Source organism: Garra rufa, chromosome 8 (genome assembly GCF_049309525.1).
Source record: "Garra rufa chromosome 8, GarRuf1.0, whole genome shotgun sequence".
NCBI lineage: Eukaryota > Metazoa > Chordata > Actinopteri > Cypriniformes > Cyprinidae > Garra > Garra rufa.
This window is the reverse complement of record NC_133368.1, coordinates 28,618,278-28,633,069: the sequence shown is the minus strand read 5'-3', so window position 1 is coordinate 28,633,069 and position 14,792 is coordinate 28,618,278. Positions and strand designations below refer to the sequence as shown.

At 36.2% G+C, this 14,792-nt stretch overlaps 1 protein-coding gene across 1 annotated transcript in view; it reads left to right on the top strand.

The window, feature by feature from the left end:
* Window positions 1-14,792, top strand: part of ramp1 (receptor activity modifying protein 1) — a 47,659-nt gene that overhangs the window by 23,462 nt on the left and 9,405 nt on the right. The window contains exon 2 of the mRNA XM_073846262.1: window positions 2,090-2,225. Coding sequence (XP_073702363.1) covers window positions 2,090-2,225 — 136 coding nt within the window. The remainder of the gene's footprint in view (window positions 1-2,089; window positions 2,226-14,792) is intronic.

The window sequence follows — 14,792 nt, the reverse complement described above, 5'->3', positions numbered from 1 at the left end:
ATAACGTTAGTCTGTCAGCCGCCTCTCCAGTTTAAAAATAAAAATTGCTGGACTCGTTTGTGTCCGACTGTGAGAAACCACAAAACATATTTATTAATTTATCACTGACAAAACGTTGTGTATAACACTGCATATTTAACACCTGCCGTTGATAACTTTGATGTAATGACGCCATAGCTGCTTGATCTTTGCTAGACAACGTTACACACAATAAAGTTGACAATAAAACACAAGTCGTTTGAAAGTGCTTAAAACAGCAATAAAGACGTTTGAAAAGCTTAATTTACCTGATATTTTCCAGGACTATGTCGCAATCCATCCTGCTGTGATCCCGTGACGTGAGTGAGAGGATGAGCAGACGTGATTTACTGGAGGCAAAATATTTTCCGGGTTTTTTCAAAAACCGCGCGCATTTTTTCAGTCAAAGTAATTATTTTAAAATTATAAATCTAAATCTAAATGAAATAGATGTATGTATTTATTATATTATCGTTATTATTATAGTTTATTATTATGGTTGTTTAATTATTATTAAAAGTAATATATTACCATTTAGTTAGGCTATTTATCTAGTAATGAAAGATCTAATAATCTAGAACCTTATATTATTACTTCTCGAAAAACTATATTAGAAATCATGGATTAAGCTTATATTTATTTTAAATATTTTGTGATCGGACATAGACATAGAGTGTATGGCAATAATAGATTGAATTAATTTCTAGTAACTTATTTAAAATGAGTTCTACTTAACATAATTCGCGTTTGAGTTTACATCACTAATATGTATTGAGTTGAAATAACTTTTAGAAATTTTTGAGTTAAATTAACTCATTTCATTTAACGAATTCCACTGTTAGGTTTTACAGTGCTGTAGATCTCTAGGAGAATGAAACAATAGGAGGGAGAGCAAGCAGCAGATATGAACAGAAATGACAGTCAATGACAGACAATGTCTTCTCTATTTGAAAGGCAATTGTTTTTCCGAGAGCTGCACATTAATACCATCATATCAGAGTTAATGAAATGACTCATCATTGTTTCTCCCCTCGAGTTTTTTTTTTCCTTTTACATTCTATGCGAGGATCTAGAATGTTTAATAAATTACTGGCTTTGTAGGAGAGTTTAGTTGTAAAATTAAATTAACTGACTAATTACAGCACGAATGCTTGTTATCTGGAAGTGATGTTCAATTTTAAAGAAATGTCCCGGGTTCAATCAATTTAAGCTTGATTTACGGCTTTTACAAACTGCAGGGTGAGTCTAAATTAATTTCTGTGATATCAGCAGTGGGCCACAGTGTCTATATTGAAGCAAAGACACTCCATTAACCATTATGAACTATGATTAATGAGAAAGTTTTGAGGAAAGTATCTGTGAACAGTGTTATTATTGAGACACATCAGAATGATTTCTGAAGGATCATATGAATTTAGAAATGATGCTAAAAATTCAGCTTTGAAATCACAGGAATAAATTACAATTGAAACATTCAAATAGAAAACCGTTATTTTAAACAGTAAAAATATTTCAGTATTTTACTGTTTTTGCTGTGCTTTGGATCAAATAAATGCAGGCTTGGTGAGCAGAAGAGACTTCTTAAAAAAACCCATTAAAAATCGTACTGTTCAAAAACTTTTGACTGGTAGTGTACTTCTGCTTTCTGCTGATTCTTTGGTTATTTAGATCACGTAACACAAGTGACAGATACAGTCGACAACTCGTCATATTCTAGGGATGTGGCTAAAAACGAATCCCGTTGCATTATTATTCCTATGGGGAAAATATTAAAATAGATGACATGTGGTTACTTTTAGGAAGGAAAAACTCCAATTCCTAGAAATAGACATGAGACAATTGTTAACATGCAGTAAGAGTAAAGAGATCTACAATTACATAGCACAGATTTTTTGATCTTGAGAGAATTTGTCTAGGGAAAACAGGTCTCATTTGTGATGTTTTTATACCACTGATCTCCACAATTTATGTGAATATATTTTCACACAAAACTAACAGAGTGATCTGCAGGGTATAAAAGTATGATTTAAATGTTTTTCCTTCCTCACCTTAAATTTTTTGTCTCTTGCAGTGAATCTGTCTGTGCTAACGACAGCATGCAGCAGTCACTATGGAAATGCTATTGAGGACTTCTGCCTGGCCAAGTTCAAGCTTGACATGGAGGTTCTCGATCAGCGCCAGTGGTGCAGCTGGGAGGACACAGTTGAGTGAGTGATAAACACTTGTAGAGTTTATTATATCATTGGTAATTCTTCATTCTGATTAGCTAACACATGCTCCAAGGACCGTAATTCACATCAAAGTAGGTTTATTGTCATTTTTTGTCTTCTTTCCTTTCGTTGGAAAGGAAACTAAATATAGTGACAGTGATCCTAGAGCCACAGTGCAGAACATGTCTATATTCTATAACTCTGCATTTATTAAAGAATCTTTAAAAATGTCATGGTTTCCACAAAAATATTAAACGGCACTGTTTAATAACTGTTTTCAATTGTGATAATAATAAGAAATGTATCTTTAGCACATATGTGACCCAGGACCACAAAACCAGTCATAAGGTTAAATTTGTCAAAACTGAGATTTATACATCATATGAAAGCTCAATAAATAAGCTTTCTATTGATGTATGGTTTGTTAGGATAGGACAATATTTGACTGAGATACATCTATTTGAAATCAGAAATCTGAGGATGCAAAAAAATCAAAAAGACTGAGAAAATCACCTTTAAAGTTGTCCAAATTAGGTTCTTAACAATGCATATTACAAATCAAAAATTACATTTTGATATGTTTACAGTAGGAATTTTACAAAAAATCTTCATGGAACATGAACTTTACTTAATTTCTTAATGATTTTTGGCATAAAAAAAAAATAAAAAATTTTGACGCATGCAATGTATTTTTGGCTATTGCTACAAATATACCCCAGCGACTTAAGACTGGTTTTGTGGTCCAGGGTCACATATTAGAATAAATTCTGAATTGCTGAAAATTTAGCTGTCATTACAGGATTTAATTACATTTTAAAATGTATTAAAGGGAACCCTGGATATTAAGACTTGTATGGCTTAATATAATGTAAATAATGTCTCTTACTGAAATATGTAGTAGAAAACCCAATAAAGATTTATGTTATTTTAGAAAAAATTCACATAATTTTATACATATATTAGACTATGAGGGGTGACATTATTTCGGTGATGTCAAATGGTTGCACTCGGTGAGCTACTGGTGCTACCTGTTGCTATTTTTACTGCAACACAACTCGGTAAATAAATGACTGATACAATGACCACAGCTACTGAAAGAGCTTACAGGTGGTGATGAATATAAGCGTAGGCTTAAACCAAATGCAGGGCTTAAAGTATTCCGGCACCGCGCCGGATCTCCGGCGTGCGGCCGTGAGGGAAAAATATATATTTATATTTTAGAGCCTGCGCATGCGGTTCAATATTTTCGAGACAATTTATTTCACCTACCAATCATATGAGAGGAACGCAGCCTTAACGAACATTACAAGCCTATCAGAAGCAGAGAAGGGCGGGTCCTTGCAACACAGTATGATTGACACTCATACGTCTGTCACGTTAGCGTTGTCAGAGAAAAAAAAAATTGAGCGCAAGTTTATGAAGCCTGGGGGTGATGTCCTAGCAATAGTTAAAGGATTCAGAAATAATTGGTGCTGGGACCCGACCAGATTTCTTGCGACGCGGGAATAAATTTCCAAATAAAAGCGGTTGCGGTCGGTAACTCTGGTGTAATTTGAACGGGAGCGGGCGGTAACAATATCCCGTTCCCGACGTCTTTTCTAAACAGCAAATCTGCGCTTTACTCATTCCTATCGAGCACCTGTAGGCTACAGCCTGCGCTCAAAACTGTTATGCACTCATGGACCAGTGCTTTCTGCGTCGTGCATTTTTTGCAAGGTCTCATAAGCGCGGAAAGTGGGGGTAGCCTACTGATGGTGTTTTTTTCCGTGGGCAACTGTTTATCAGTTTATCAGCGTTACTCCAGAGGGCAAAGCCACGTTTGGAGTGCCAAAATCTTCATAAGGTTATGCAGACTGATTTTTCGCAAACAGTGTGGTTGTTAACTCCTGACCCGAGCCCTTCCCCTTTGCCAAAACAACTTATACTGTTTTGGCAATTAAAATAGTTCAGTTTTGCATGTAATGGCAAAGTGGTTATAATTTCGTTTCTTTTTTATTAAGTTAGTTTAGAGAGAGAGAGAGAGAGAGAGAGAGAGAAAACGTTTGGAGCATTTTTTTTTGTTCGTTAAACGTAAGCTGTTTCTTAAAGTAAGGACCAAGCAGACGGCGGCAGACAGTGACCTACTCTTTGTTTGAATTTGCCTTCACAAATCACGAATTGGCTAAAAAAAAAAAAATAATATATATATATATATATATATATATATTTATGTATATGTATTTATGTATGTGTGTGTGCGCTATTTGGCACATATCCAATCGTTTGTGCGGAGAGTGGAAGCTAAAACGCCTTTTTTAGGATATAGGCGATCAGTGACATTTTTTTTTTTGTGGAAACTATTTAACCGTTATTTTTGTCAGACATGATAAATATGTAGAAAGCTTTAAATTAGCACTTAACGAAATAAAACAAATCGAAAACAAAATCTCTTTTATTATGTAGCTAATCCGTAAAGATGCAAGGCGCGTCCAATGAGGACATGGATGAGGAGGATCGTTAGCTGACTCAGAAAACAATAGTTTATAAATAAATAATTTAAATATCTCCTTGCTATTTCACAGTCATGGTAATTACTTTTGCTGGTGCTTTGTGGCAAGCTTTAGCCAACTACTTGAACGGAGAATCCAGCTGTGCTGAAGATGCGCTCAATGCTGCTGACAGCATTATCATCATTGAATGTCTAAAATATAATTATTTAGTCCGCGTTTGATCTATGGCGGGCTGAAATGCAGGGCTATAATACGTCTTAAAAGTGGAACATGCGCAGACCTCTACATTAGTCCACTCATTCAGTTCACTTGAAGGAGTGAATGAAAACGAGTGAGTGAATTCGGACACTAAGTGCACCGGAAGGACTGCCACTTTTGCATAGTGTGTTTACTGTTTAATAATCATTTCAAATGGGCAGCTCCAGTAGTAAGATTAAATGATTTATCTTGAACTCTGTCACGGAAATTATGTATAAACCCTAGTTAAACAATTTGATAATCAATTCACAATGAACGTGTAACTGTTGTACGCTGTAATACGCAGTGGACGAGCGCATTGTAAAATGAACGGATGGATGATTCAGCTGCGGGCGCCATCTTCTGGTGAGACGCGGATCGTGAATTCAATCGGCACGTGACTCTCACAGTGCATTATTATGGGTTGTCTCTAGCTGTTGAGTGTTCATCGGTTGTACACTCGTTTTTGCAATGCGTTGTGGGATTGAACGAGTGCACTCGAGACCCCCCCCCCCCCCCCCAAAAAAAAAAAAATGTTCAGGCTCAGGATTTTTATTTACTTTAACTCCTGCAAATGTCATACCATCGATTTTTCCCTACAAGGAGTCTAAAGGTCCCCGGATATTGAGTGAAATACACCCTGAGAAACTCTTTCAGTGGCTGCAGCGTCATGACAAGCGTTGGCATGTTTACATCCTGCCAGGATGGCATCTAGCGTTTCTTGTCTCTGCCAATTGTAAGCTCTTTCAGTAACTGTGGTCTACTAAAAGCATCAGGGCTAAAGTGAAAAGAACAAAGACGCAGGTCTTTATGAAGTTTAATTCATCCAGTCATCTTCCTGTTCTTTGCTCCTCTTCTTATCACTATGAAAGCAGTAAAGATTTACATTGCTTTTCTTGTTGCTCTTCTACTGAAAATTACAATTAAAAAACGCACAATTTGGCATTGTATCAGTATTTCATTTTCCGAGTTGCTTATTCCAAGTTGTGTTGTAAAAATAGCAACAGGCAGCGCCAGTAGCTCACCTAGTGCAATTTGATGTCATCAAAGTAATGAAGTCCCCCATAGTCCAAAATAAGTATAAAACGACGTGGATTTTTAAATCATGTACATTTTTCATGGATTTTCTACTACATATTTCAGTAAGAGACATCATTTTATTCATTTTAAGCCAGGAAAGTTCTATTACTTTAAATATTTCACAATATTACAGTTCTCACTGTTTTTCATTAAATAAAAGAAGCCTTGGTGAGCATAAAAGACCTCTTTCAAACACATAAAAAAATGACTGACCCCAAATGTCCGCTACACATTTCACATCACACACAGGTTGGTTCAGCACTCATTCAACAACTTTTGTTTAGTGCAATCCTACCTTGCAGCTGACACGCCTGCATGTTTATTTGAACACTTCATGACAAGGTCAGTGAAGAGCAGAGTTTTCTCAGTAAGAGAGATGACAGGGGTTCCCATATTATCACATACCTCAGAGGGATTTAGTGTGCCATGTGGCACAGCTCCAGGCATACACCGTTCCTGGGAATGCCTCCATATGCCCAGCTGTCTCTGTGACATAATGGAGGAAGTTATTTGCGGTGCACCAGAAAAAAAAAAACACATGATACGGAAGAACTTTCACATTTCCAGGTTAACAAGAAGAACTGTCTTGTCTGTACTTTTGTGCCCTTGACAAATGACCCTAAAAAGCTCTGCCACTCTGACATTAGACTGATGCCGTCGCGCTCCAGTGCAACATTCGAGAAAGATACAGCTGAGAAAAGTGGCACTGGATGTCTAAGCTGTCGGATCAGGGCCAGTAAGGTCTCCCTGTCCCTTCCGTCAACACTCCAGGCACTTTTTGTCCCCTGCGACCCAACTCGTATCTATTGTAGCTCATGCCAAGGAGCAAAATGCTGACTATGTTTTATGGTACGAGAAACTATTTTATGGCCCTTAAAGTGATAGTACACCCAAACTGAAAAAAAAATCCATCCTTTACTAACTCTCAAGTTGTTCCAAACCTGTATGACTTTCTTTCTTAATTTAAAAAAAAAAGTTATGGTGAAGCACTTACAATGAAAGTGAATGGAGAAGTTCACTTCCAGATCAAAAATTTACAGATAATTTACTCACCCCCTTGCCATCCAAGATGTTCATGTCTTTCTTTCTTTAGTCATAAAGAAATTATGTTTTTTGAGGAAAACATTTTAGGATTTCTCTCCATATAGTGGACTTCTATGGTGCCCACGAGTTTGAACTTCCAAAATGCAGTTTAAATGCAGCTTCAGATGGCTCTAAATAATCCCAGCCAAGGAAGAAGGGTCTTATCTAGCGAAATAATTGGTTATTTTCTAAAAAAAAAAAAAAAAAATGCTCAAATGCTTGTCTTGCTCTGTGTGAACTTTGTGTATTCTGGTTCAAGACAGTAAGGGTATGTCGAAAAACTCCCATCTCATTTTCTCATCCAACTTCAAAGTCGGCAGAAGTACCGACCCAGTGATTACAAAGTGAACATGCAAAGAAGATCAAATGCCCTTCACAAAAAAAGGTAAAACAGCGGTGTAGGGTGATTTTGAAGTTGGAGGAGAATATTAGATTTTTTCAGCATACCCAACTGTCTTGTACCGAAATACACAGAGTACGCGCAAAGCTAGACAAGACGAACATTTGAGATTAAAAAGTATATAAATTGTCTTTTTTTTTTTTTTTTGAAAAATTAGTTTAATTAAATAAGCAATCGTTTCATTAGATAAGACCCTTCTTTCTCAGCTGGGACAATTTAGAGCCCTTTGAAGCTGCATTTAAACTGCATTTTGGAAGCTCAAACTCACGGGCACCATAGAAGTCCATTATATGAAAAGAAATGTTTAACTCAAAAAAAAATTCTTCACAACTAAAGAACAAAAGACATGAACATCTTGGATGACAAAGGGGTGATTAAATTATCTGTAATCATAACACATATTGTCTATTGAATGTTTTAACTTTCCATTCATATTCATTTCTAAGTAACCCAGATTTTTGCTTCTCTCAGGTGGAATGATTACCTTAGCAAAATGCTCTGTGTTCATTAACAAAAGTGCCGGTGCGTTTGTTGTTAGTCAGATCAAAATCTTAGAATGTTGCCCCAAGGTTGCAAACAAAAAGGATTGTGTTCAGGAGTACGATTGATTCCTTTGGGTGTTGTTAAACTGAGCCGTCATTTATGACATAAAATGATTATTCATAACGCCTGCTTGACTGAATATGTCAACTATATTAAAAGCCGATTCCCTTTAGACAGTGAGTCATAGATTGTGCTAACTGTGTATAATGGTTGGTAGTAATAAACAGGGATAAACCTTGATCTCTGGTATTTTATTTCACGCTTTTTTCCATTAGAACAAAATGGAAAAAAAATCAAAGCGTTAACATTTTGGCTAACTGTTTTTTTTCTGTCTTCATTTCTAAAGGATCTGGATGCGATTAAACCTCAATAACAAGCACAGATGTGAGTTAGCTGGTTTTATTTAATATATGGAGAACATCAATAATGATTGATGCCATACTTCTTTAAATCAATAGAAAACGTATGCCATAAATCTGTTATGACAGCAAGTGAGCTATATTGCTTCCATTATTCAATGCAGTATTTTTTTAACAATCAAGTTAGGCTCCAAGCTCAATTTGTCAGCTTTCCTAGAGGAGAGCGGTTTTGCTTAAAGGTTGGTCTTTCATCACTCTAGGGATCTCATGGTGTTCTCAGATCTGGAGGCAGGTTCAAGTGCCTCGCGTACCTGTGAAACAGCATTCATTAAAGTATGTATGGCCCCTCGGCTCCCTCCGTGAGGTCATCCAGCTCCATTGCTCAATTATGCACAAAGCACTGTCTAGAGTCAGCCACAGGTCTGGGATGATGTCTGAGCAACACAGTGGAACAGCATGTGGCCTCCAGTGAGCCTCAGAAGTGGTGAGGTAAGACTTATCGAGCACTGAGAGCAGTCGACTGCGGGTAATTAAGGTTATATACAAACGATCAGAGGAGGCCAGCGCTCTTGCACTTCAGCAAATTGTCTCACCTGGGCAATGGAGCATTAAACTGCTTCGGAAGGAACTGGCAATCTACAAACCAAGCCTTTTGCCCTTGTAGGGGTCATTCCTGTGAGTGTCGGTATGCTCATTAAACTCCTCTTAAAGCACAGCCTGGAGGTGCAACAAACTCGTAAAACATATACAAATTGATGTGGCAGAGCTGGGATTATAGGCAGGTGTTTGTCTAAAACATCATTTCCAGTCCTCTGACAAAAATTCAATTAAGGAACAGATGTTAATACCACACCATGAAATGCTTTGGTACTGATTTAATAAGCACAAAAACAGATCCCAGCAGATTTAATAAAGTTCAAACATTAAATCAAAGTGAAGACATTAACTGGAGATCTTTTTGTTGTTTTAGGTTATTGCAGGACATTATAGTTAACCAAAAAATTAAAATTCATACCCTCATTTTGTTCCAAACCTAATTTATAACTGTAGGGCTCTATGAAATCCATTTTATGTTTTTCCCAAATTCCGTTTAAATTCTTTCTGCATTCCGTTCTTCCCATTTTCTGAAATTTTCCTCAGATTTATAAAAAAAAAAAAAAAAAAAAAAAAAAAGCATTTCTAATTCATTGATTTGATTAAAAAAAATATGTATTTTATTATATTTTTTTTTTTTTTCAGAAACACTGTGTTGTGTATTTTAATTTTTCTGGTAAATAAATTCTAGTAAATATTTTTTCTATTAAATATTCCTTAAAAAAAGAAGATTTTAATAATAATTTTACCAGTAGTAGTAGTAGTAGTTTTGTTTATATTACATTAAGTAATATTTCTGTTACAGTTTCTTCAAGTTAAAACAAACTTTTTATTTTGCTGTTAAAGGAGTAGTTCACTTTCAGAACACAAATTTACAGATAATGCACTCACCCCCTTGTTATCCAAGATGTTCAAGTCTTTCTTTCTTCAGTCGTAAGGAAATTAAGTTTTTTGAGGAAAACATTTCAGGATTTCTCTCCATATAATGAACTTCTATGGAGCCCCTGAGATTGAACTTCCAAAATGCAGCTACCGAGGGCTCTAAACAAACAAACAAACAAAAAATTAAATACTTTTTAAACCTCAAATGCTCGTCTTTTCTAGCTTTGTGTGTACTCTGTTTAGAGATTTAAAAGTATATAAATTGTAAATGTTTTTAGAAAATAACATCGTTTTACTAGATAAGACCCTTCTTCCTTGGCTGGGATTATTTGGAGTCCTTTGAAGCTGCATTTAAATGCATTTTGGAAGTTCAAACTCAGGGGCACCATAGAAGTCCATTATATGTAGAGAAACCCTGAAATGTTTTCCTAAAAAAACAATTTATTTACGACTGAAGAAAGAAAGACATGAACATCTTGGATGACAAGTGGGTGAGTACATTATCTGTACATTTTTGTTCTGAAAGTGAACTACTCCTTCAGGACCTTTAAAATTCTCTTTGCATATGATATGACAGAAGTTTTATCTAAAAAAAAAAAAATGGTAAAATGCTTTTGAAGTGACTCGCAAAGCAGCTCTGGACATTATGTTTATGTGTTCATGTACTCATAGGGGTCCTAGAATTAACACTCGGCAAGTGCCAAATGCGAGTATCGTGTTGGCGAGTATATGTAACAGTGTCAGTCACTAGTTGCCGGCTAAAACTTTTACTAAATATAACAATGCAATGCCTGTTTTCAAAGAGATTCGCTGTTTTTGACGCAAGCGAATAAAATAATCTTCTCTGAAGACAAAATTATCATGAAATCATCTGTTCTGTAATAAATGACAAGAGCGAATCAAATAATAGGATACAAACGGGCTGATAAGGTCAGAGCAGTGTGATGGCCAGCTTGTCCCTAGACACAGTTTTAATAACTTTTACCTGAGAAGATATTGCTTCTTCATTTCTGTATTCTTTATAACCTGAGAATGTGGCGACACATACCTGGGGTTACGCCGCCTAAACAGTGCAGTGAAGTAGCTTTAGTTTGAAAGGCTGCACGTTCGGCTGTATGCATACGCTGAGCCGCTTCAGACAACGTGCCAGTAGTGCTTTAACGGATGAAAACACACAGATATGTCAAAATGTGCTGTTTAAAGTCTTAAATGAATGTGAAGACTTGGGAAAAAATCGAATATGTGTCAGATGCACATCATGTGCATCAGGTTTTAAAGACACAGTGTTGATTTAAAAGTGAAACCTGCTGAAGTCTGTCACTGATGTAAATCAAAGAACAAAAGAAAAAGAGAAATCATCCCTCAACTACTCTAGTCTCTGATTAACTTTTGTAGCTTGAATAAAGATTAATCTGTATAGTTTATGCGTATACAATTTATAGTTTATGTGAAGATTAATGTTATGTGAAAAATAATGGCTTTAAATTATATGTTGAATGGCTATAATTAATAAGTAAAATTTAGGGAAAATGCATTTAATAGAGACACCAGTAGTAGGACCGTTTCACGGCTGGTAAAACAAGTTTTTGGCCAGTAAATTTCTTCACATCGCCGGCCATTGGCAGGTGTGGCAAAAAGTTAGTTTTAAGCCCAGTACTCATATATTGAAGCGGCAGAGGCTGAAAACACTGCGACATGCAGAACATGCAGGGTTCATATTTGAATAGTCTTTTTGCGGCTTAACATTCACAGACACTAGTCCACATCTCGTTTTGATTTAAGTGTACTGACCTACTTTTGATTTTTTCATCCCAAATTTGGCAAATTCTGTGACATTCCATGTTATACAGTAAATTCCATTTTATGACTGAATTCCACGATTTTTTCCGTGTTTTCCACATTGCGGAAATCATAGTGCTCTAAGGATGTCCCCAAAATTCTCCAAAGGCTCCAAAAATGAAAAAAAGTACCTTAAAGACTTCACACTTTACGTTTAAACAGGCACATGTAAAAATAAAACTTGGAAGTTATGACAACTCTAAAAAAATTTGGTATTTTGGTATTTGATATTTGGACAGCAATATTCTTATAACAGCATATAATAATTAATTGACTGAAAACCTTAGTAATCTTTGCTGCTGTCAGTATCTAGTCCAATGGTTACATGACAGTTCATGTTCTCCCGAACAGCTGCAAGGCATTTGGAAAGCATCACTTTATGAATTCAAGCTAAAATTTGACCAGCACATGTCTTCTCAGAATCTTTCAAATTTGCCTGCTGTATGTAATCAGATTTAATTTAGGCTTCATACTTCATTGCCATTTTATGAGGTTTTGATGTGTGTTATCTGGAATTGTCAAACTCGGAACGAGAGACCAAATGTCAAACCTAGTTAATGTTCAAAAAGCACAATTAGTCTGATAAAAAAATGTTCTTTGCTGATATATGTTGATGTGTTTTAGCTGCTCATTTCAAATTCTATGTCATGAGTTTGACTGAACAAATAAAAAGCCTAATTAAAAAGCTAGAGGAATGCTTCCAGAAACTTCTAGTGGCTAACGCTGTTACTAATCCAGACACAGAAGGGTCATGTTTTCAGGCCATGAGCACACCCAGAGGATATAGCAGTAAATATTATGGCTTTTCCCTCTTGGCCTCTCCTGCAATCTATTCCATGACGAATGTTATCCTCTTCAGCCAGTAATACATCCGAGGTCCTGTAACTCCAGCTCTGGTGTTGTCACTCATTGTACCCATCATTTCAATGTACACCATCTGGTGTTTGAGCAGATCTGGCTGTTTTGGCCCTCTGTGACCTGTTGCCCTGTCCCTGATGAGGACTGACAGCTCATGTGATTACTTGAAAAGTGAGAAAGAAACTAAAGGCGAGAATAGGAAGCAGAGTGACTGTTTTGGTGACCACAAGGAAATACTGAAATGTAGACCTGCTGGTTAACAAACTGTCATGCTGTAACTTCCTGCAATGTCTGCATTTGGAAGTTTTACAATTTATATATTTAAGCATCGCTGTATCGCTTCATACTGCCATCGAGATGGTGTAATTTCGACACAAAAGCATGTGGGAACTGACAATTCAGGTTTTGCCATCCCGCTGTTAAATTCCAGCAAACCCCTCATTTAAACCCTTCAGAATGCTCCATACTGTCGATAAAGCTTAAGTTGTTTTGAAGTCAGATTCCTGCTGCTGCTCTCCATGCAGTCCCAGGCTTTAGGTTCTGATCCAAAGGTCCATCTGTTCACCCAGGCATGCACAATTCACATTATAGTGCAGGTGCTTGTGGGATAGTTTCCAGTAGCTCTGTGGAATGTGACCACACTTGAAAGCGTTTAACCCTTCTGTCAGCCTTGATGATCTTTCAGAGAGAGGGAGAGAAACAGCCAACGAGAGGGTGACACCTTATAGTATGTTTCAGCAATTCATATCCCCTTTAGTATCCAGTGGACAGAGATCAACAGCTTTCGTAACTCCAGTGGAGACACATGCTCGACATGTTTTAAAGGACGTCCTGTGAGTATATTTAAATGGTTAAAATGGATTTAAATGGTTAGGTCACAAAAATTAAAAATAATGTCATTAATTACTTATGTCGTTCCAAACCCGTAAAGTCCTTCATTCATATTTTTAACACAAATTAAGATTTTTTTAATGAGCTTTCTGACCCTGCATAGACAGCAACACAGCTGACACATTCAAGGTCCAGAAAGGTAGTAAGGACATCTTTAAATTAGTCCACGTGACATCAGTGGTTCAACCTTAATTTCAGGAAGCTACAAAAAAATTTGTGTGCAAAGAAAACAAAAAAACTTTATTCAACAATTTCTTCTCTTCTGTGTCAGTCTTTGACATGTGTTCACGAGAGTGAGTGCAGGAGCCAGCATTCTAACGCAGATCCTGGATGCACTGCACCTTGTTCGTCGTAGTACTTTCATGAATGTGCGACAAGACTAACACTGAACAGAAGAAATTGTTGAATTCATTAAAATTTCTTAGAATTCGGCGGCGGCACGTTGCCCTCATTGCATCCCGTGTTTGAGTCCTGGCTTGCGAACCTTTCTTGATCCTGTCCCCCTCTCTCTTTTCCACTTTGTTTCCGATCTAACTACTGTGCCAAAAATGCCAAAAATAAATCTTTAAAAAATCGTATTTCATCAAAAATATCTTAACTTGTGTTCCAAAGATGAACAAGGGTCTTGCAGGTTTGGAACGACATGAGTGCGAGTAATTTATGACAGTATTTTCATTTTTTTGGGTGAACTATCCCTTTAAACCGCAATATAAGTTTCCAGTACAAATATGTAAACATCCTTAAAACAAGATTGAAAAACAAAATGGCATAAGATATAGGGCATAGTGTACACTAAATTCATTATTTACTCACATTCATGTCATGACACACGCTCATGTTCAAAGCTGTATATATTTCTTTCTTCTCTTAAATAGAAAAGAAAGTATTTTTGGAGAATGTTGGTAACCAAACTGTTATGTTTCCCATTTACTTTCTTTGAATTATTTGCCAATACAATGGAGGTCAGTGGGAGCCAAAAATGTTGTTTTATGAAACATGGAACAAAAATATGTTCCAGACTTTTGTGTGAATAAATGATGACAGAATTATCACTCTGGGCTGAACTATCCATTTAGGTCTACTGAAATGTGGTTAGCATAAATAAATACAAAAAAAAAATAAAATAGTAAATTGATAGTGAAGTAAGAATTTACTTGTTCACGCTCCAAGTTTATTTTTTTACTCTACTGGCATTTTAAATATTAACTACATTTTTCTAATTTATTTCATTAAATACAAAAATAATAATAATCCAAGTTTAAACCTTGTTAAATTTTTGTGTACTAGACAAAAATACTGCATGAAAAAT